Source organism: Prionailurus bengalensis, chromosome C2 (genome assembly GCF_016509475.1).
Source record: "Prionailurus bengalensis isolate Pbe53 chromosome C2, Fcat_Pben_1.1_paternal_pri, whole genome shotgun sequence".
Taxonomy (NCBI): Eukaryota; Metazoa; Chordata; class Mammalia; order Carnivora; family Felidae; genus Prionailurus; species Prionailurus bengalensis.
In genome coordinates this window covers 19,008,331-19,032,588 of record NC_057350.1, presented here as the reverse complement: position 1 = coordinate 19,032,588, position 24,258 = coordinate 19,008,331, and the positions used below count along the sequence as shown (strand labels likewise).

The 24,258-nt window shown below is 40.6% G+C and overlaps 1 protein-coding gene across 4 annotated transcripts in view; it reads left to right on the top strand.

Annotated features, from left to right (window-relative positions):
- The window catches only part of JAM2 (junctional adhesion molecule 2), a 63,019-nt gene extending 41,925 nt beyond the window's left edge, over positions 1 to 21,094 (top strand). Inside the window, exons 4-11 of one of the 4 annotated variants that reach the window (XR_006299318.1) lie at positions 1,404 to 1,556; positions 3,183 to 3,385; positions 5,250 to 5,349; positions 12,167 to 12,274; positions 14,192 to 14,207; positions 14,558 to 14,701; positions 16,830 to 16,872; positions 19,008 to 21,094. Coding sequence is in view for 3 of the 4 variants with exons in the window: in XM_043593814.1 (XP_043449749.1) it covers positions 1,404 to 1,556; positions 3,183 to 3,385; positions 5,250 to 5,349; positions 12,167 to 12,274; positions 14,558 to 14,701; positions 16,830 to 16,864 (743 nt within the window). In the remaining variant the exon portion in view is untranslated. Of the gene's footprint in view, positions 1 to 1,403; positions 1,557 to 3,182; positions 3,386 to 5,249; positions 5,350 to 12,166; positions 12,275 to 14,191; positions 14,208 to 14,557; positions 14,703 to 16,829; positions 16,873 to 19,007 lie in introns of those variants that run through there. The other 3 variants (XM_043593814.1, XM_043593816.1, XM_043593815.1) reach the window with 3 other exon arrangements.
- The last annotated feature ends 3,164 nt before the right edge of the window (positions 21,095 to 24,258 follow it).

Sequence of the window (24,258 nt, the reverse complement as noted above, 5' to 3'; positions counted from 1 at the left end):
TTGTTTGTTGTGTTTTCGATGTTAGCCATTTGACCGGTATGAAGTGATATCTCATTGTAGTTTTGATTTGCCTTGATGAGGCGTGATGTTGAGCATCTTTCCATGTGTCTTTTGGCCATCTGTATGTCTTCTTGGGAGAAATGTCTGTTCATGTCTTCTGCCCATTTTTTAATTGGATTATTTGTTTTGGGGTATTGAGTCATATCAGTGCTTTATATATTTTGGATCCTAACCCTTTAGCAAATATATAATTTGCAAATATCTTCTTCCATTCCATAGGCTGCCTTTTAATTTTGTTAATTGTTTCCTTCATTGAAGAAACTTTTTATTTTGATGTAGTCCCAATAGTTTATTTTTGCTGTTATTTCTCTTGCCTCAGGAGATCTGTCTAGAAAAATGTTGTTATGACTGCTGTCAGAAAGATTACTGCCTATGCTCTCTTCGAGGATTCTTATGGTTTCAGGTCTCACATTTAGGTTTAATCCATTTTGAGTTTATTTTTGTGTATGGTGAAAGAGAATATGTTTTGTAAGTATGAGATGAAACCAACAATGACTGAGACCTAGAACACAACACCCCCAAAACAGGACAGAGAACAGAAGAAAGCGAAGTCCGTGGAGACCCTGGACCCTTCATGTCTCAGCTCATTTGTAAAGGATGTAAAATGCAATTGTTCTTGCTGGCTCAGTAGATTAGACTCTTGAGAGAAAGGAGGAAGGGATGGTGTGGAAGTGAGGTGGAGGGTCATTGCTCAGTTGTAATGTTACCCTATGTCCATATCACCATCTAGAAAGCTAGGCCATCACCAACAAGCCTAAGGAGTTAAGACTTAGGCTTATGGGGAGGGGAGCGGGTAGAGGGTAAATACAACTACCTTTAACTGGCGCTTTTTTTTTTGTTTTGTTTTTTAGTGTTTATTTATTTTTGAGAGACAGAGAGACAGAGTGTGAGTGGTAGAGGGGCAGAGAAAGAGAGAGGGAGACACAGAATCCGAAGCATGCTCCAGGCTCTGAGCTGTCAGCACAGAGCCTGACGTGAGGCTCAAACCCACAAACCATGAGATCATGATCTGAGCTGAAGTCAGATGCTTAACTGACTGAGCCACCCAGGCGCCCCTAGTGGGGCTTTATTTTTAATTTTTAATTTATTATACACTTCTTTCCACTTCCTGTTTTTCCTGTCGAATATGTAATGAGCTTTTAAAGCATTGATAATAATAGATGACATGCTAAAATAATTTGCCTCAAAAAATAAAATAAAATTAAATTAAATTAAATAAGTTGCCTCAAAATAATTGAGTGCTTAGAGGCACAAATAGAATAAAAGCGAGGTGACTTGAGGAAGGTAGTATAGGGAAAGTTAGTTGCATTCTTATTAACGTCATTGTCTTCTTTTTCTAAAAGGTGATTTTAAATATCGAGCCGAGATGATAGATTTCAGTATACGGATCAAAAATGTTACAAGAAATGATGCTGGGAAATATCGTTGCGAAATTAGTGCCCCATCTACGAAAGGCCAAAACCTGGAAGAAGATACGGTTACTCTGGAAGTACTAGGTATGATGCGCTTGTGTCTGTGGGATTACTGTTGTCCACCCTCCCTCCCTCATCCCCCAGCCCTGGGGCAGTGAGGCAACCTGGGGCCCCAGTTAGGAAAGTTCTAGAAATCAGCACCTTTCCTGCAAAATCTTGGCTATATCTCCTCTTCACCTCATTTGCTGCTGAAATTTTACTCTCACTAATTTTTTCTGACAAAATCTCTTATCATTTAAGATTAAGGTATCTTAATGGCCCTATCCTGTACATAGGAGCAGTTCCCCGAAGAGTTTATTTTTCAGTACCTTTCAGTATATGTGGTATATCTCTTACCACATAAAATCCTATCACATGAGATGATGGGAAAGCAATAAAACGAAAAAGTAGGCCAGAGAAAGTGTTAGAGGTTATTTGGTAAAGAGGGGAAATTAGCATTTACCGTGCAACTAGCATGTGTTAGGCTTTTTCACATATGTAATTTTACTTAATCTTCACTGACAACTTCATTTTTATAGATGAGAAAATAGAAGCTAAATGATTTCCCAAGTCTACACAGCCAATAAGTGTCTGGACCAGGATTCGGACCCTGGTGGAGTTAACTCCAAAGCCAATATATTTAGTTGCTCTGAGACTCATCGATAGATCCTAATAGCTCATGCTGACAGTTAGTGGAGGAACATGGTCTTTTCTTCTCCATAGATATTAATATAAACTGTTGATCATAGAGAGTCAAATAACTCCTCTTCCTTTTTCTATACAACCCAGGGTCTTCCTAAAATGCTAGCGATGCACCAGTATAGTAGAAATTTAATTCAGAAAACCTTGCAGGAGATTCAGCTGGTACATCAGTCTTCCATTGCTACAGAACAAATGATCACAAGCCTAGCAGCTTAAAACACCAGCCACTTACAAGCTCACAGTTCTGTAGCTCAGAGAAGTCCAGGAGGTAAGGCTGTGCTCTCTGCCTAGGGTATCATAAGGATGAAATCAGGGAGTCAGCTGGGCTGAGTTCTTGCCTGGCGGCTCTGCAGAGATGTCCACTGCCAAGTTCACTACTGTTGGCAGGTTTCAGTTCCTGTGGCTGCACTACTGAAGTCTCCAGTCCATGCTGGCTGTGAGCTGAGGGCCACACTCAGCTCCTGGAGGCGCCACATCTCTTGCCACGTGGCCCTCTCCACCTAGAGTCCGACAAAAGCATGTTGAATCCTTCCTGTGCTTTGAATCTCTGACATTCCCTTCTGTGACCGACCAGAGAAAATGACTTTTCAAGGGGTCATGCAATTAGGTCAGACCCATCTATGTTATCTCCCTATTTTAAAAGACAGTAGATTTGGGACCTTAGTTACAGCTCCAAAATCTCTTCGAAGTAGTACCTAGATTAGTGTTTATGGTCTAGAATCAGGTCTAGAAATGGCATGTATCACCTTTCCCACGTGCCATTGGCCAGAACTCATGCATGTGACTCCATCTGGCTGCAAGGGGCCTGGCACACGTGGTCTAGCTGTGTCCCCATGAAGAAAGGAAAGGGATCTCTTGAACAAGTAGCCAGTCTCTATCCCAGGGGTCCAATAAACCCATCTTTACCTGGCTGTTAAAATTCTTGTTTAGCTTATAAATAACCAGTGCCGTTTGACTTCCATCCTTCAGTGGCTCCAGCAGTTCCATTGTGTAACGTCCCCAGCTCTGCTCTGAGTGGAACTGTGGTAGAGCTGCGATGTCACGACAAAGAAGGGAATCCAGCTCCTGAGTACACGTGGTTTAAAGATGGCGTCAATTTGTTAGAGAATCCAAGACGTGGCCCCCAAAGCAGCAACAGCTCATATACAATGAATACAAAATCTGGGACTCTGGTAAGGTCGTGATAAGCATTGGCCTAATAGCAGTCTTGTATTTGGAGAAGAAAAATTATTAGAACTAAAATGATGGAGAATAGAGGGCTGATAACCATTGCTTAAGTGGAGAGAGGGAGGGGGGTGCCGGAAAGATGGCACGTGCCCACGGAAGTGATGGAAAAGGAGATGGGAAGGCCATACAAACAACTAATAATAATAATTTTAACAACTGTCAAAAGGTTCGTTCCTTCAATCTACACGCGCACCGTAACATTTAAATACCAGATCCTCTGGGAAATAATAAAGCATATTGTTGGCTGTGGCTCCTTGAGGAGGGCCACACTCCAGCCCTTGCAGCGTCAGCGGGCTCAGTCAGCAGGTCCGATGAATTTTACACTGAGAACTTGGGCAGAAGACCTGCCGTCACACTTCGCTATATTTACTTTTCAAATTTATTTTTTCTCAGAGCAGGTGATAAAAGCCTCAAGGTGAGTTTGAAATGATATAGATTCACCTTCCCCACTTAGCCTCAACCCTTGAAATATCTTATGATGTCAAAGGGAGGCACCAGGGCAGGACAAGGATGGGTTATTTCCTGAGAAATAAGCAACAAAGACTCCAGTGGATGGATGATAATGACTTCCTTTCAATTATTACTTATGCACCAGTAAATCATTTATGGTTTTAGTCTAACTTGTTGTTAATACTTACCCTTGGCCTTACATTCCTGGTGAATATTTTTATAGTCTGGCTTTGGGGACAGTGAGAGATGATTTCATAAAGTGAAATACACGAGGAGAAGCTTTCTGTCCTATCATGTTGAAGTATACAGAAAAAAAGGGCGATGTGTAGGCGGTGGGTGATGGCAAGGGAGAGAGAAAAGGGAGTTCATGGATCAAAAGCCTGGTTTTTAGCAACATGTATTGCATGAGGATCTAAGACAATGAGGAGGTGCTCCTTAGAGATTCTTGGCTGTCATGGATGCAGTCCACAGTGACCACTGCAGTATTGAGGGTGTGACAGGAGGGCACCAAAAGAATGATTCTGAGTACCCCTCTCACCCTCTGCACTGGCAGGATCCTTTAAGGTGTTCAGGACCCACTGCATTCCCTCCCTCCCTCCCTTCCTTCCCAACCTCCCTCCTTGCCTGCCTGCCTTCCTTCCTTCCTTCCTTCCTTCCTAACTTCCTTCCTTCCTTCCTTTCTTTCAGAAATTCACAAAGGGAATAAATCCACTAATAAAAACTACGAAGCCTATAATACCAAAGTCTTACCTTTCAGTTATTGTGGCAGAGAGTAGAAGGAGCAAAGGTCAGCCCTTTATTCTTTCAGAATTTTCAAGAATTCTACAACGGAGAGGATCTGTAACCCTGTAAGCTACACCGATTACGATTTTCCTAGGCCCTAAGCTACTTCCTGGTAGGAGTTCTGGCCCTTTAGAGGAAGTGTTGATTGTTTGCTGCTGCAGCGAGCTCACTCGTGGCTGATAAAACTGCATTAGCCCCTTCAGACCAAGGAGGCCTGCCTTTCCGAGGGGTACGTCCCAGGACTTAGAAATACTGACAAAACGTCATACCGCCACATGCTGTCAACTTTGAAAAATGCCCACTGCCTTCTTAACCATACCGCCTCCTCAGTATCACAAAACAAAGACACTTCCCCGTATATATTTAAGTCCTTCTCTGTCAAAATAAACAGGAAGCCTAGCTAATTACGCCTGGAAGTCATGGCAGATTTTTGAATTCGCCGTAAAGGTATAAAGGCCTAGGTGGTGAAAAAGGAAAGGCCTACTGATGGCTAAAATTCAAGGGACGCGGTTGCTTTAGGAGTCTACTTAGAGATTTATTGCTTAACGTATATGTTTGTTTTTCTTCCGCAAATAGCAATTTAACACTGTTTCAAAAGTAGACAGTGGAGAATATTTCTGTGAAGCCCATAATTCCGTGGGACGTCGCAGGTGTCACGCGAAGCGAATGCAAGTAGGTAAGCATGAGATACTGGGAGGAGCAGTGGTTTGCAGCCAGAACGCACGAGTGCTTGGGGAGAAGGAGCAAGGGGTAGGCTCGGGCCGAGTGATTGGAAAGATAAGCCAGACGGAGTGTTTAAAATTCACTTGGACATGATGTGTTGCAAAAAGCACACATTCTGTTCTTAGTTCGTCTCCCAAACAAGCCAAGAATGTTTAGCATTATACTGTTGAAGTTTCTTAATTTTTCAGATAATTGTTTTAAAAATATGCTTGTCCAGGCGGCCTTTTTCAAACAAACACCGTGACTGTTATAAATTGCGCAGGGTCAAGGATTCGGTATGGTGTTGGATTTCTAGCTCCATCACTTCCTAGCTACATATTCTTGGGCAAATTATTTAGCCTCAGCCTCCGCAAGATGGAAGTAGTAATACGCTGTCTTCATAGGGTTATTATGAAGATTCAAATAATCAGTATTTGAGGGGGTGCCTGGCTGGCTCAGTCAGTACAGCATGAGACTCTTGATCTTGGGGTCGTGAGTTCAAGTCCCATGTTGGGAGTAGAGCCTACTTTAAAAAAACAAAACAGGGGCGCCTGGGTGACGCAGTCGGTTAAGCGTCCGACTTCAGCCAGGTCACAATCTCGCGGTCCGTGAGTTCGAGCCCCGCGTCAGGCTCTGGGCTGATGGCTCGGAGCCTGGAGCCTGTTTCCGATTCTGTGTCTCCCTCTCTCTCTGCCCCTCCCCCGTTCATGCTCTGTCTCTCTCTGTCCCAAAAAAAAAAAAAAACAAACAAAAAAAAAACAGGGGCACCTGGGTGGCTCAGTCGGTTAAGCGTCCAACTTCCGCTCAGGTCACGATCTCACGGTCCGTGAGTTTGAGCCCCGCGTCGGGCTCTGGGCTGATGGCTCACAGCCTGGAGCCTGCTTCGGATACCGTGTCTCCCTCTCTCTCTGCCCCTCCCCCGTTCATGCTCAAAAATAAATAAAATAAACGTTAAAAAAAATTTTTTTTAAACAAAAAAAACTCAAAGGGTTATTGAAATAGCACTGGCAGATTGTTGGCTATTTTAGTTGTTGTTATCAGATTATTATTGGTAATTTTTTTCAATCTCCTAAAATACAGTGCTTTACTTATCAGAGTAGGCTCTCAAGGCAAACCATAAGAGATCTTACAAAGCACAAACTGAGAGTTGCTGGAGTGTGGGGGGGGGATGGGCTGTATGGGCGATGGGCATTAAGGAGGGCACTTTCGGGATGTACACGGGTGTTATATGTACGTGATGAATCACTACATTCTACTCCCGAAACCATTATTATACTGTATCTTAACTAACTTTGACTTAAATAAAAAAAAAAATGAGACATGTTAAATGTGGTTATGAATCCCTATTTGCTATAAAACATACCTGCCATATTTCACAACGTAAGCTTCTTAGAATTCAAAAAATTAGTACTCAGGATTCTTTTCAGATTATATGAGTTCCAGAGCAGATACTTACTTTCATTTTATTTTTAATAATTTGGTTCAGTTCTCCCTTTGTGAAAGTCCTGTGATTTGCAAATGGTTGTGTAATGGAGGGGTGTAGCTGGAGGTCACACCTGCGGGGTGAAAGGTCACTCAGGAGGGCTGCACCCTGAAGCTGAATACCCATGGCTCCCCTGGGTTCAGGAGCTTGTCTTCATCTTTGTGAGGTCAGAAATTTGTTTTTTCAGTGTGCTCGGAGATATGCAGATACATGCACACTAATTTGTGTTGTTTATGTGCAGTTAAATTCTTGGCATTGTCTTTTAAAGAAAATATGATCTTGTTAGAGGTCAGGATACCCTAACGTATAAGAAACTCAATAGGGTATTCTAATTTCCACAAGTGTCTTTTGGAAATTCAGAGATGCATATTATCCACCAAATTCACTCCAAGTATTGATGGTAACTGACAAACATAAGTGTTTGCTTAAAATATCAGAAAGCATCCCTCTTGGGGCGCCTGGGTGGCTTAGTCGGTTAAGCGTCCCACTTCAGCCCAGGTCATAGTCTCGCGGTTTGGGAGTTCAAGCCCTGCATAGGGCTCTGTGCCGACAGCTCAGAGCCTGGAGCCTGCTTTGGATTCTGTCTGTCTCTCTCTCTCTGCCCTGGCCCTGCTCGTGCTCTGTCTCTCTCTCTCTCTCTCTTAAAAATAAAAATAAACATTAAAAAAAAAGAAAAAAAAAGAAAGTATCCCTCTTAGTGCTGCTTTGGAGTTATCATTAGAAAAATTTATCAGAACATGTTTAAAATTAATGCATTAGTACAGTGTTTCCCTAACTTCATTCATTCACCTACTATCCTCATGTTTTTTACGGTAGCCTTATTCCCCCTGCAGTATTACTGTTTTAGTTTTTTTTCTTTACATGGTCCCATTTAATTTCAGTGCCTGACGTAGTCTCACCTTGAGAAATCATATCTGTGAAGGCATGGTTTTAATGGACTAGTGAATGTTTTTCCCTGGCCTGGAGTAAATAAATACATACTAGATGAAATTCAGTAGTTGGTGTTTTGCTAGCTAGTATCACCACTATAATTTGACTAGGATTTTCCCATTATCTCCTCTTTCTGGTATAAGTTAGCTTACAAGTTACAATTAGTTTGTGTAATGCTCATCCATTGATCCTAGGTGTTTCATGCCCTTGGTTTGGAATGTATATCTTTTGAAATCCGTAAGAATTCATGAAATCACATATCAAAGGTTTTTTTGGTAAACCATCAGTAGTAACTTGTAACCCCAAACAGAATCTGTTAACTGCTTTAAAGAAGCTCTTTTTGAAGTTCAGAAAGAAGGTAAATCATGGGTCTGGTGATCATTCCCAAGCTGCCCCTGTAAAACTCCACAAGACCCCAGTCCCACTTAGTATTTTAACAGCTTGGCTCCTTTCCTTTCAGTGAGAATAATGATACCTTCCTTTCATACTGGGCTTTTTTTTTTCCTCAAAGAAAGAACACAATAGGTTTGTGTGTGTTACATTTTCTCATTAGTAAGGCATAAGGCGGCTTTAGAACTTGCTCTCAGTCTCGCAGTAAATGGCAAATGGCATGAGAACATCTTACCTCTAACTTACAAGACTCCTTCCATTTCACTAAAAAAAAATAAAATAAAATTTATACTGTGTCTTACAGGAGAAGACATTTTTTTTTTCGTTGTTAGATGTCAAATTCACTGTCAAACTGTAAGACAGATTTTTGTCAGATAATAACCTTAAGGTTGAAAACTCCACAGATACCACATTCTTTGACTACTGCAAAGAAAATAGTAGATACAGTTTGGTTCTAAGGAGTTTCATTTAGTTACCAATTTGCCTTAGATTTTGATTATTGTGGATTTTTCCCCCTATTAATTTCATTTTGCCTTAGATTATGAATATTGTAGGGTGCCTGAGTGATGCAGTCGGTTAAGCGTCTGACTTCAGCTCAGGTCATGATCTCACAGTTTGTGAGTTTGAGGCCCACGTCAAGCTCTGCTTGGGATTCTCTCTCTCTCCCTCTGTCTCACTAAATAAATTTATTTCTCTCTAAATAAATAAATAAATAAATAAACTTAAAGAAAAAAAGACTATGAATACTGTGGATATTCCCTCTCTGCTATTTTTATAAAGGTTATTTTGTTTTTAAAGTTTATTTATTTTTGAAAGGAAGGGGCAGCGAGAGAGGAGAGAGAAAATCCCAACCAGGCTCCTTGCTGTTAGCACAAAGCCCGACTTTGGGCTCGAACCCACGAACCATGAGATCATGACCTGAGCCAATATCAAGAGTCGGATGCTTAACTGACTGAGCCACCCAGGCACCCCTCCTCTATTGTTTTTTTCTGTTTGTTTGTTTTTGTTTTTTTTGTTTATTTTTTTTTAACGTTTATTTATTTTTGAGACAGAGAGAGAGCATGAACGGGGAGGGTCAGAGAGAGAGGGAGACACAGAATCTGAAACAGGCTCCAGGCTCTGAGCGGTCAGCACAGAGCCCGACACGGGGCTCGAACTCATGGACCGTGAGATCATGACCTGAGCGGAAGTCAGCTGCTTAACCGACTGAGCCACCCAGGCACCCCCTTCCTCTATTGTTTTAAGTAAATAAATAGCTGGATCTCATTGACCTCTGAAGACTTAAGCAAAATTGAACTGAGTTTATTTTTTTTAATTTTTTAGAGGGGGAGGGCAGAGAAAGGGAGGGAAACACAGAATACAAAGCAGACTCCAGGCTCTGAGCTGCCAGCACAGAGCCCAAAGTGGGGCTCGAACTCATGAACCGTGAGATCATGACCTAAGCCAAAGTCAGATGCTTAACCAACTGAGCCACCAAGGTGCTCCTGAGTTGTTGTTTTGTTTGTTGGTTTACGATTTTACTTTTAAGTAATCTCTACACCCAACATGGGGCTCGAACTTACAACTCTGAGATCAAGAGTCACATGCTCTACCAATTGAGCCAGCCAGCTGACCCTAAAAATGAATTGAGTTTATACCAAGCCATAATTAATGCTTTCTACTCTGGTCAAATTACTCAGCCTTTCAAAAGGTGTATCCAGTTTTCTTTCTTAAAAAATCAGTTAACATTTCAGAGATATATGAGAAAATTAATAACACTTGGCATTAGAAAAAAATTTTGTGGGGTGCCTGGGTGGCTCAGTTGGTTAAGTGTCCGACTTCGGCTCAGGTCACAATCTCACAGTTAGTGAGTTCGAGCCCCGCGTCAGGCTCTGTGCGGACAGCTCAGAGCCTGGAGCCTGCTTCAGATTCTGTGTCTCCCTCTCTCTTTGTCCCTCCCCTGCTTACGTTTTCTCTCTCTCTCTCTCTCTCTCTCTCTCTCTCTCTCTCAAAAATAAATAAAAATTTAAAAAAAAATTTGAGACCAGAGAGTTTTATTATAAGCATACTCACTTAAATAATGTTTCTTTTAAAAAAATCTTTCCCAAAATGTGTGGTGCTTTTAAATATCTGAAATTACTGTTGAGAAAATGCTACCTAAAATTTTCTCCAAGTTATTTAATCACATGCTAATTAATACTTGCTTTTAAAAACAAGAAGCCTTTGAGGAATTGTTCCTTTAAAATGTATAGGTAATCTACATATTAATCAATACACAGGCGGTACCCAAATGACAGAGGAGTGAGGCTCATGAAATCCTTATGGACGAGCTGGAGAAATGTGATCCAAATTAAATATTTAGACGGATTCACACATAGTTGGATCCCATACCCAGAGGGTGTAATAGATCCTATTATATGAAGGGGGTTGTATAATAGCCTCTTCCATAGTTATTTCCCTAACAAAATCATAATCATCATTTTATTAATTACTTGAATGAGGGTATTTTTGAGGCAGTTCCCAATTACATAAATATTAATCTCGAAAGGTTAATAATCTAGTTCTTGGACAACAGAATCTGAAAAAGCCTCGCAGGTTGGTAACAATGGTAGTGATTTCAAAGTGAGTTCCAAAAAATCCAGTTGTATTAGGTTAGAGGGAAGATGACTAGTAACAACAGGAAAAAGTCTTGGGGAGTTTAGTTCATTTTAAACCTAATGGGATGACAGCTTAATGGCATATATGTAGGTGGGTGTGTATATGTGTATATGTGTATATGGACACACACACAAGCCTGATTAAATTCAAGAAAGATGTTACTGATTCTTAGTTTTTTTTTATTTTTTTAAATTTTTTTTTTTTCAACGTTTATTTATTTTTGGGACAGAGAGAGACAGAGCATGAACGGGGGAGGGGCAGAGAGAGAGGGAGACACAGAATCGGAAACAGGCTCCAGGCTCTGAGCTGTCCACACAGAGCCCGACGCGGGGCTTGAACTCACGGACCACGAGATTGTGACCTGAGCCGAAGTCGGATGCTTAACCGACTGAGCCACCCAGGCGCCCCAACTGATTCTTAGTTTTATAGAACAACAGTGGCACAGCTTTCTTTGGAGTTGATTGAGTTTTCCAGCATGGGTGAAATTGACACAGATGATGATGTAGAAGAATTTTAAGTAGAATTTGGGGGCTATGTGGTGGTGTAATACTTGAATTCACTGAACTTTGAAGGTCACTTCCAGTGTGATATTTAATCTTTTGAAGTTTTACCTCTACAAATGACTGCAAGAGAATATACCATACGTATTATTTCTGAATCTAGAATTTCTTTAAATGTAAGATTCTTGCAAAACTTAATTTTTTTATTTAAAAAATTTGTTTAATGTTTATTTTTGAGAGAGAGGGAGAGAGAGAGACAGGGTGTGAGCGGAGGAGGGGCAGAGAGAGAGAGAGAGAGACAGACAGACAGAATCTGAAGCAGGCTCCAGGCTCCAAGCTGCCAGCACAGAGCCCAATGCAGGGCTCGAACTCACAAACTGTGAGATCATGACCTGAGCTGAAGTCGGATGCCCAACCGACTGAGTCACCCAGGCACCCCAATTCTTTTTTTTTTTAAGTGTATTTATTTTGAGAGAGAGATTGTGTGCGCAAGGGAGGGAGGGGCAGGGAGAGAGGGAGAGAGAGAATCCCAAGCAGGCCCTTCACAGACCCTGAGGTGGGGCTCAATCCCACGAACAGTGAGATCATGACCTAAGCTGAAACCAAGAGTTAGCTGCTTAACCGACTGAGTCACCCAGGTGCCCCTCAAAACTTAATTCTGTTAATATTTTCAAGCAATTTTGAACCTTGTCCTGGAAGTGAGTCAATTGAACAGGCTTTAACAGCATGAAACTATCCATGTTTATGGTATAGAAGCCAAGGGGAGCTTTTGTGATTTTTTTTTCAATTCAATAACTACATCTGTCTGTCTGTTTAACCCAAATTCATGCATGGTTTATTTTGCATTCCAGACGATCTCAACATACGTGGCATCATAGCAGCTGTAGTAGGTGTGGCCTTTGTGATTTCTGTTTGTGGCCTTGGTGTGTGCTATGCTCAGAGGAAAGGCTACTTTTCAAGTAAGTGGATTTCACCCTTCTTTGCTAGACAACTTCCAGTGGATATAGTTTTCTTATGAGACATTGTTTCTCCCAATTAGTTCTAACAAACCCTAGATACTATTTTTCATTGGTTTTTCTGAAGAAGAAAGTGTTCAACATGACATGTAGGTGAGTTATGAAGCACTTTGGCAAACATAGGGACAAAAGGCAGAGCTGCCTGATCGGAACATTCAGGAAACACCACAGAATATGAGAGGTGCCCTGGAGTGGCGTAATGCCGCAGCACTTACTGGGACAGTCAACATCCATGGATATTTCCAGTATATTTACATGTATTTAAGATCTCCTTACGTTAGGAATTACATATCTCAAGATGTAAATTGATTTCCACTTTTATCATAAGAAGTTTCAGTGAAATATTCTATCAGCGTCGAACAGTGGAATGTGGAATATCAAATTTAGCACCACTGTATATACAAGAGAATTAGTCAATAAAAACAAGTGGGGGAGGGGCAAGGAGAGAGACTCTCTAGCAGGCTCCCCAGTGTCAGTGCAGAGCCTGATGCCAGGATTGATCTCAGGAACCATGAAGTCATGACCAGAGTGAAAATCAAGAGTTGGGCGTTTAACCACTTACTGAGCCACCTAAGTGCCTCACATAGTTTTTACTTCTTCAAGTTTAGACTTCTTATAACTCCAAACCCCCATTTGATGATAAAATATGTTTGATATGAATGATTATAATATGAATTATTAAAAAAATAATGTTTTATTCTCTTAACATATTTCTCTACTCCCGGTCTTTAAAATTATCTGAGAGCTCAAAAGCTGTAGAACTTCATCGCGTCCATTGGCAATAGTGTAGAAAGCAGAGTTTTTTTTTTAACAGAATAGTACATTTATAGCATAAGCAAGTTTTAGACCCGTTGTTTCACAGTGAACATTAATTTTAGAATTTAGGTTTAAAAAACATTTTATGCAACACAAAACTTAACCTATAAATAGATACTATGTCATAAAATGTTTCCATGAGCATTGTTTCAAGAATGTTCCCTATAATTAAGAATAACTGCTCTGTGAATTAATAGTTCTTTTCCTTAGTGCTCCAATCTTAGACTAGTATGGATGTAACTTTCTGCCTGGAATCCAGCTGAGTCCCCCTGCTGGCCACCAGTGAAAGTACAGACAGATAAGATTACTCCAGAATTCTTGCCATCTTTATCTCCCCTTGTAAAAAGTATCTGTCTGAATGTTTTTATTGGAGACTTGGTGAATACATTTTTCTTAAAATAATTAAAGATTCTCCTTGGGTATTACGAATTCATTAGTGAAGAATATTACTCCACAACCTATCCGAGAGGATCATTTTCTTAAACTTGCTTGCATTTCCGATAAGAATTGGCAAACTATGACCTGTGGACCATATCCGGCCTGCCACCTGTTTTTCTGTGGCCCACAAGCTAAAAATGGTTTTTACAAATGAACATTTGCAATCTGTTTGGTAACAAGGAACACTAACTTTGAATCCTAATTAAGAGAAATGTTATTCCCTCCCCAAAGAAGAATTCTAGTCTTCCAATTAATAGACCTATACTTAAGACTTTGATTATTTTTATATGTTGAATTGTATTAATAAAAATTTTTGGAAACTTGCTCTCTCTTATTATATAAGTACCTACATAATATCCTCAGTTTTATCTACTGGCCTGCAAAGCTTAAATATTTGCCTCGTGGCCCTTTACAGAAAATGTTTGCCAACCTTGATTAGAAAGTACAGATATAACAAGAGAGAATCAAGATTGAGAAAAAGAAATTAAGCCTAAACTCACTTTTATATTAATATATTAACATATATTATGTTAATATATTAATATATTAATCTGCATCATACCATATTAACTCTTGCATTAATGATATACACTTATTCTTTTGTAGAAGAGACCTCGTTCCAGTAAGTATACTTTCTTAAATGCATGCCTTTCCCCCACCTCAACTAATTTTCTGTTAATCATCTGTTTCAAGTCAAACATGAAAAGTTGGTTGTGAAGTATCCTATGGGAAGTGACTCATACTTATCAAGAAATACATCCCACCTCATGCCTCATGCCTATCTGTCAATATTGCTCAATTACCTAGAGAAGAAATGTAGTCACTAATTTGCCCCTGTAGGCATTTCCGTAGTACTACTTTGGAAAATATATTTGCTGTATTTTGCTAAATTGAAAAATTTCAAATAAATTTTTACTTAACAGCATTTTCACATGTAATTGAATACTTATTTTGTGCCCAACCCTGTCCTAGGGAATGGCAATACGGCAGTGAACAAAACAGACCAAATAACTCTCTGCCTCACGGAGCTTACATTGAAAAAGATGGACAATACACACAAATGTAAACTCTGCAGTTTGTCAGATTGTCATAGTATTATGGCGAAAACTAAAGCGGGTAAGAGAATGCACAGGGTGGGAGTGGAGACTGTCCTTTAGGGTGGTTAGGAAGGGCCTCACTGATGAAGTGATATTTGAGAAAGACCCGAAGGAGCAGAAATCTGTCTGATACCCATGAGAAGAGCATTCAAGCAGAGGAGAAAGAACAGATGGAAAGGTCTTGAGGCCCGGCTTGCCTGGAGTATCTGAGGCATATCGAGGGGATTGGTGTGGCTGAAACAGATTGAGGACAATGGAGAGAGGGGATGCACAAAAGTAATGGAGGCCAGATTACCTGGAGCCCCTTCCGGGCAGTTGTGAGGAGTTTGACTTTGATTCTGAGTAAGATGGGAAGTCGCTGGAAGGTTTTGAATGAGGGAGTAGTATCCTGTTACTTAATTCTTAGAAGCTCACATTAGCTGTTCTGTGAGGAATAAACTATAAGGTGACATAGAGTGGAGAAAGCAGGGAGACCAGTTAGGAAACTACCCAGTAATCTAGCCGAGAGAAAATGGTGGCTGGTTCCAAAGCGATGGTGTTGGAGATGTTGAGAAATGATAGGATTCTGGATATATTTTAAACAATTTACTGATTTGTTGGATGTGGATATGGGAGAAAAAGAAAAATCAAAGATAGCTCCAAGGATCTGAGAAGAATAGAGTTACCATTTACTGAAATGTGCAAGACTTCAGGGGGAGCAGGTTTGGGGGGCTTAGATGGGAAGGTCTGAATGCTTTGGAATTTTAATATTTGAGATGCCTACTAAGCTTCCCAAAAGAGATACTAGTAAGTAACAGAATGTATAAACCTGGAGTTTGGGGGAAATATGTTAACTAGGATTAGAAATCTAGGAATCAGAGATCACCAAGTTTACGTGCACTTGATTTGTGACTGTCCGTTCTGTGTACGTGGAAGTGGCAGACCCAACCCAGATCTATGGTCATTCCCCTCTACTCTCAGCTGCGTGGCCTCAGATACTTGCTCATCTTCTAAGTCATTTTGAAGACAGCTGCCTTTGATTTCCTGTTCCCAGACTTCCTACTCAACCCTGGTCTCTCTGTCTAATAATATCCCACTACAAGTCCAAGATGACCTCCAAGTTATCAGGGATAGCAGTAGCAAAGGGGGAAAGTTCAGAAAACAGGTTGCCTGATGATATAGCCGCTCTGCATTCCACCCTAGGCAATTGTAGGGACTTCCACTTTTATTGAATAAGGTTGAAAGTAATGGGAGGTTTTGGACAGCATCATCTTATACAAGGGGAAAGGCTGGCATTGCTATGGCGAGAAGGTAATTCTTTTCTTCAATCACGATGTCTTTGTTAACGCAGGTAGGAATCTGGGAGGCAATATCTTTACTCCTAAATACGTTTTTGCCATTTGTCAAATCCATCACCCTCAAAATTTGGGGGATAATGAATTGGATGTTATATTAATTTGCTAGGGCTGCCGTAACAAAGTGCCACAGACTGAGTGGCTTAAACAGAAATTTGTTTTCTTACACTTCTGGAGGCTAGGGATCCAGATCAAGGTGACAGCAAGGTTGGTTCCTTCCGAGGACGACAAGGGAAGGATCTCTTTCAGACCTCTCTCCTTGGCTTATAGATAGTCTTCTCTCTGTCTTCACATTGTCTTCTGTCTGCCTGTGTTTGTGTCTAAATTTACTCTTCCCATAAGGCCGCCAGCCATATTGGATTAGGGCCCACCCTAATGACCTTATTTGAATTTAATTACCATTTTAAAGTCTCTATCTCCAAATACAGTCACATTTTGAGGTACTGGTAGCTGGGACTTGAGCATGAATTTTTGAGAGGAATACAGTTCAGCCTACAACAGATGACTAGAACCCTAGTTACTGTGTAAAGCTTTCTTCCCATGGGAAAAAGTGAACTTTGATGATAATTGATCAAGCTTTCAAAATGCTAAATGTTAAAAAATTGGTAAGTTAAAAGTGAGTAAGTTTCTGTTCACATAATCCACAGAAATCTTTAGTCCTAGGGCTACAATGAGATACCTAGGGTTTCCCGGGCCAATCCCTTGCTGCACGGCTTTCTCTGTGAAATTTGTCTACAAACAGAAGATATTCGGTTGGGATTGCTGGCCTTTTTTTTTTTTTTTTTAATACTGTCTTTTATATTCTATAAACAGGAGAAGTAATTCTGCATCTAAAGCCACCACAATGAGTGAAAATGTGAGTATGTTTACAGCATATTTATAGACCAGATGTGTTTGGGAAATGGGGCAGGGAAATGAAGTGATTGTACAGAAATGATGAATTTTGACTTTTAATATACTTTGTGCTAGTGTCTATTACTGGTATTTATTTATTTATTTATTATTATTATTTTTTTATTATTACTGGTCTTTAGAGGGAGCTGAGTAAATGTTAGTTTCCATCCTCCGTCTAGGACGGTATGATAAAGTTGCCCAGCATTTGTAGACCGGTCGGGGCTTTGCCATACCATAATTTTCTTTCATGATGTTTGCTATTATTAGTCAGCCTTCTTAGTTAGCATCATTAAGTCTGGTATTATCAGCTCCATTTCATAGATAAGAACATTAAGACACAAGTTCTCATAGGATTACAGTGGCAGCGCTGGATTCAGGGACCTTGACTCTTGTCAGCTTGCCTCAGCAGATGGCTTCCAACAGATCTGTGATTCCAGGACTCTCCTTTGGTTATACAGAGAAGTTGGAAAATTTACGGATATGGAAGATCCTCTGCTAATACTGAAAGGCACATTCTAGAAATCCCTGAGGAGATGCAATAATTATCTAACTCAGATGGTTTAGGCAACATAATTTGGACCCTTTTGTATTAATACTAGAGTGAAGCAGTAAATACCATCATTGCTCAGACTTTGTAGCTCTCTGCATGGATATTCAACCTTCTGGATTATTTTTCAGGAATGTGGGAAGTAAGGAAGGAAGGTTTCCAATGTTTTTAGAGGTCTAAGCGTTTTCTTGAGAAACAGAGCATGAGTTTTCTGAATTCCTTGGCACTCTGGCAGGGATCCTCTTAGGTATCCTATTTGTAGAGCTTGGGGTAGGCAGTGGACACGTATTTTAAACAGATAAGTGATCCTCATGGATATGAACTTTATGACCCACGTACTGCTGCATGGATTCTTGTTTTCTGTCAAAATTTGATTTCCTAAAATCGTCTACTCCAAACTCCATCATAGAAGTCACTTTATTTGTAGTTTACTACACCAAAATCATATTTTCATTAGTAGATAAGCAGTCTATAACTCCATATTTATAGAAAGCAATATGTAACTCCTATAATTTCTAGAAAATACTCCTTAAATGTGGAATAAAATAATCGCATCCTACCAAACAGTAAGAGACACTTTGTGGGGCACCTGGGTGGCTCAGTCAATTGGGCGTCCGATTTTGGCTCAGGTCATGATCTCACGGTTCATGGATTCGAGCCCCACGTCAGGCTCTGTGCTGACAGCTGGGAGCCTGGAGCCTGCTTCGGATTCTGTGTCTCCCTCTCTCTCCGCCCCTCCCCCGCTCATGCTCTGTCTCTCTCGAAAATAAAATAAACATTAAAAAAAAGGTTTTTTTAAAGATACTTTGTGGTGGAGTCAGAAGAGCAAAAACCTTTTATTTTTTTTTCACTGTCTTCCTCTCAGTTGCCCTCATCCACTGAGAAGTCGAGCCTCCAATTGTCGAGCCTCCAATTTGCCCCAGAGCAGAATTTCTTGGTCTTAGCATTACTGACAAGTTCTTATAATTCTTATGTTGTGATTTTTTTTTAAGCTTTATTTATTTATTTTGAGAGAGCAAGAGAGAGAGAATCCCAAGCAGGCTCCGCACTGTCACCATAGAGCCCAACACAAGGGCTCGAATTCACGAACTGTGGGATCATGACCTGAGCCAAAATCAAGAGTTGGCCACTTGGCTGACTGAGCCACCCACGCGCCCCATTATATTTGTAATTTCTTCTCTGAATTCTTCTATAATGAAATCTTACAATTTTGTAGAAGTCTTTGCTGGGGGGTGCTGTACTGTGCATTATAGAATGCTTAGCAGCACCCAACCTCCACCCTGTCGATACCAATAGTATACCCCTAGCAAATAAGATTTCTCCTGCTCTAACTCCCACATTTACTTCCTTACTCTTTAGGCAAAGTTTCAAAGATCTTGTCTCCTAGTATTTATTTAATTCCCCGCAAAATAGAGTTAGTTAAATATATGCTGGGTTGTACCTGTAAGATTCTCATAGTGCATGTAGCTTTATACTCATAAAATGTACTTATTTCTTTAAATATGAATGAATACATTATACTTAAACTTGTTTTTTTTTCCTTTTCCTAGGATTTCAAGCATACAAAATCTTTTATAATTTAAAATAATGCCACCTTTGAGATACACCAAAACCACAGTTGTTACACAAGCTATTAAAAGATTTAAATCTTTGCTTTGTCTTACATTTGCAAGGAGGTACAGGAGGAGATTAAATTGGTATTTCATTCTAATTTTTATGATCGCTAAATTACTTGACATTGTTATTTTAAACAAATAGTTCTGTCAGCACCTAAATAAAATACGGTCTGGCTTCTTGTTTCTGGACAAAGTTAAAAGAATCACAATACTTTATAGTATTCTGGGGTTTATGAGATGTTAAATGCCCTAACTTCTGGAGGAAGTTCGATTGTGAAATGAACCCACAGAGCATGAAAATATAAACTGCATCCACTTTCTGTACAAGAGTCTGATTTAGAGGGTTCAGAAAACACTCTAAGACAGATGCACTCTAAAACACTTTGACAGATGCAAAGGGAACCTCTGATCTTATTTCTACCAGAATCCTCTTTTCTCCCCTAATACAATCTTTATTCCACTGCTCATTTATCACTAATCTATTCACAGAAGGGAGGTAGCAGGAGTGGGTCTTATTCCCAAGGGTTTGCACTTGGTGTTTATTTTTATTTCTGAGAACCAAAAACAACACGAAGAAATACCTAATGACCAGAGCTCACTCACCTGATGTCATTGATTTCTTCATTAAATGTAACTTTGAGAGTCGAACCCAAACCCAAATGCCTTCTTTCCCTTGAGTTGCTTGTTGCTGTTTCCTTCTCCTAAGACCGCTTTGAAGATCATCAGTGAACTTGACATCAGACCTCGCCACTGGACCCCACACACATAACCTTGCAGGCAGGCACCCTTCTCTGCATGATGGGGACTTCATATTTGTCTCTGATAATCATGCAGTGAAATTCTGGGCTGGGTCAAGTCCAGAATTAATAATCAAATCCAGTCCTGCTTATTGAAGAGCCAGAGATACAGAGAAGAGAAAGAGTTGTCTAACAAATGAAATGAAAAATCAGTCCAATCATCTGATTTCTCCACAGTGTCCAAGCTAGTGTTACAAAGTGAAAATTCCAATGATCCATGTAAGAGTAACTAGGCTGTGTTAAAAAGTATAATCTTCTATAACTTATTGTGATTATTCAATTTATCTTGAAAATAAAATATGGGTAGGGCATTTCCAGTTCTGGGCAAATCTGGATGAAAAGCTTACAAACTTTGACAACTTTGAACATGGTTAAGCTACTTTTAAAGGAATCCATTTTTCCCTCAACAGACAAAGCAAATCCCAGGATTCACTGGGCCAACAAATGGTACCTGGATACCACACCGGGTCACTGGGAAGATGTCTGTTGTCAGACTGTGCCTTGCCCCCCACTCTTCTGTGGCATTGGATGCTTCTCACCAGACTCCTTGCAATATTTCCTATAAAGGGCCAGATAGTGGATATTTTAAGCCATACTGGTTTTATGGTGCCTGTTACAACTACTCGACTCCACCTTGGTAGCACAAAAGCAGCCGTAGACAATAATAAATGGCACGTTTGTGTTCCAACAAAACTTAATTTACAAAGACAGCAGGCATAGACAGGACTGGGCCCACACGCATACTTTCCCAACGCCTGGTGCTGAAGCATGAGAAAAACACCTATCTATAAGCTTTGGCCAAAAAAAAAAATAAAAATAAAAAATAAATTAAGCTAAATGTCGCCCATGCTTTGATTTGGTTTGGTATAAGGAATGCTTTCTTGTTGCATGGCCAAGGGTCCAAGAGTGTATGTGAGTCTCAAAGATGGCTCTTCAGGCATACCTACCAGCACACAAGATCAACTTCTTCAATTTAAATGACACAGATTGTGGGGGAAAACATGCAGTGCCTTACTAACAGATGAAAGCTGCTGAGCCATTTGGCTAGAAGACTCATCTTATAAAGTGTTAACATATAACACTCTCTGAGTCAAATATGTATTATACATTATCTTAATATATTGTACGTAGCTAAGTAAGTCATTGTGTACAGGATGCTTGCTCCCACACAAAGGACATAATGTTGAGCACTCGTTTTCCATTTATTAAAAGTATATCCACCTATATCTGGACTTGTGTTTCCATTTGCTTTTGAGGAACCTGAATATTAACAATAATATTGAGGCAAAACCTCATCATAATTCATAGAGAGTTTTGATTTTCTTTTCCTGCAGTGAAATTGTGTTCTATAAGGATGAGGGCTCTAAAATCTCTAATAGCAAGTTTTGCTTGGTTTTAATTATCGTTGTTGCTATTGTAACTAGATTTAATTTATTTTTAGTTAGGGGTTTAACCTAACTAAATCTGAACGATTGTTTTTTAGTATAACTTTGCGAAGAATTTCCTTCATCTCATGAGTGGTTTTGTTTGATTAAAGTCTATGTTAATAAAAATAGCTGAACTTGTTCAACTTTTTAGGCCCATTTAACCGGTGCAGGGGAAAAGTCATCCACCTATCGTTCAATAAAACCTGGGGAAACTATGCCCTCTTACCATCTATAGCTACAAGGTTAGCTCTTCAGCTGCTTAAGATTAGAATCTCATCTTTCTTCTGGGTGCCTGCCAACTTCCCAAATGCTGGGGGGAAAAGAAAATACCTTGCAAATAAAAAGTCAGAACTATTAAACATTTTATACATGTGAAGTGGGGATGGATGGAGGTGCAGGTGTATACAATCTCATTCATCTCAACGGTATTATAAAGCGGATCATGTGGTCATTTGCAGACCAGGAAACAAACTCAAGAGTCAGTCTGCCAAGTTCACAAAGGGAAGTGAGGGCTCATGGTCTAAGAAACACAGGTCCATCTGATTCAGGATGTTTCATACAAGATGTTTTTTCTCTTGCCCCCAACATACTTTCTTTTAGATTCTTACTTACTTCTCTCATGCCACACCCTCTCTTCACCCTTAGTAATCTCTGGCTAGTTCACCCCTCCCCAGTCTCACAGCTCACAACCTTTTTCTGTCTTGCCTATCCCCAAATTTTGCAAATTGCAAATTGTAAGTGCCTGCCGAAAAGGAAATAGCTTTTTTGAGCAGGGTGAGAGTTGGCAAAAGGTATCAAAGGAGACAGCAGGAGATGGTGAAGGACCTGTTTCCCCAGGTTCTTAGGACAAGGATGGTAAGTTTCCCGTACTCAAGCAGAGGCATCATCTAAAGTAATTGGCCTTGTGCCTTCTTGCCAGTGTCTTACTGAGGTCAAACATCTGAAATAAGACTGTCCCATTGGGATGGGGAACAGAGGGGAGTTTGGAAGAGGTGGAGTTGAAACAGATCTCCCACTTAGGTAATCTGTACAACAGGAAGACCTCCTGGCCCAAAGAGACCCCCAAGAATTTATACATGCAGCCCCTAACCAGAGAGAGCCAGCATTTATAGGCTCTGCTAAAGCAAGGGCAGCAGCAGAGAGCTAGTAACAAAGACAAAAAAATCCCACACTAAATGGATTTAAATAAGCAAAAATTGCCTAGAACAGAAGTCTTCTTTGGTTATCATTAAAGGTAACACTAGAGGGGGGGCGCCTGGGTGGCTCAGTCGGTTAAGCGTCCGACTTCGGCTCAGGTCATGATCTCACGGTCCGTGAGTTCGAGCCCCGCGTCGGGCTCTGTGCTGACAGCTCGGGGCCTGGAGCCTGTTTCAGATTCTGTGTCTCCCTCTCTCTCTGACCCTCCCCTGTTCATGCTCTGTCTCTCTCTGTCTCAAAAATAAACGTTAAAAAAAAAAAATTTTTTTTTTAAATAAACGTTAAAAAAATTTTTTTTAATTAAAAAAAAAAAAAAAGGTAACACTAGAGGGGCACCTGGGTGGCTCAGTTGTTTAAGCATCTGACTCTTGGTTTCGGCTCAAGTCATGATCTCACGGTTCATGGGTTCGAGCTCTGCATCAGGCTCCATGCTGAGAGCATGGGGCCTGCTTGGGATTCCCTCTCCCAGTCACTGCCCCTCCCCTGCTCACATTCTCTCTCAAAATAAATAAACTTAAAAAAAAAAGAGGTAACACTAGATAAGACATGTGTCCCTTTCCAGTTCTTTGTACCTTTCTTCAACTCAAATTCCCTCTTTCGATAAGGATGGTAGTCAGGAGTGGATTCAGGCCCACCCAAAGGGCCTAACTTTAACTCAATCCCATCTAAAAGTCCTATCTCCAAGTACAATCACATCCGGAGGTGCTGGGGGTTAGGACTTCCATAAATGAATCTTAGGGGAACACACTTCAACCTGTGACACCAGGCATGGGAGAAGAAAAGTTACTTTCAACACGAAAACCTAGGAGGCTGAGGTCATTTGTGATAAACATCTCAGGTAGTAAGTACAGGATAAGGAGTGTACTGGCAGACTGAAGTGACAGATAAAGGCTGGAGTTTGCAGGGTTGGGGCAGCCTCACCAGAAAGAGGAAGGGGCTCTGAGGAAGATGAAGCCTTTAACATCTGACTCAAAGCACCACTGTAGCATTCAGCCGGGAAAAAGAGCGTACTTCCCTGGTCAAAAGTTAGCAATAAACGCCCTATGATGTAGGGCCCGGGAGTAGGGTACTTAATGCAGTGTTCTTACAGCCCCGAATCCTTATGTTTACATAATGAATGAAGAGATTGGGATGTTGAAGCAAACTCCAAATAGTTGCAGGGAAGATTTTTAAAAATATGAGGGGTATCTGGGTGGCTCAGTTGGTTGAGCAAACAACTCCTGATTTAGGCTCAGGTCATGATCATCGCCCAATTTGTGAGATCGAACCCCACATCGGGCTCTGTGCTGACAGTGCAGAGCCAGCTTGGGATTCTCTCTGCCCCTTCCCTGCTCATGCTCTGCTCTCTCAAACGTGTATGAGAAAGTAGATGTGAAATTATAAAAGGTAAAATACAACTAACCTGAGTGGCAGAGTGAGGAAAGGGAGACGAAGGAGGTGCTGAAAAGGATCAGGCCCTTCTAGACAGGCCTTTGCACCTCGGAGTCAGGCAGCTTGCCTGCCGCAGGTGGGTGGAGGTGCTTCAGAGGAGGTTAGAGAAAGAACCTGATCAACTCGGCTTCCTCAGTTACCTTTAAATAGCACCATAAAAAAAACATTGAATTGTTTCAGTGTCTGCAGTTATTTAAATAAAAGGAGGTCAACTGAACTGTCACTGCTTAGCAGCATTTGAAGAAACTGGGGCTCTTCTTCCTAATACTTTACCCTCCCCAATTCCGATTCCACACATCTTACTAGTTTAATCACACCTGTATCACTAGGAAA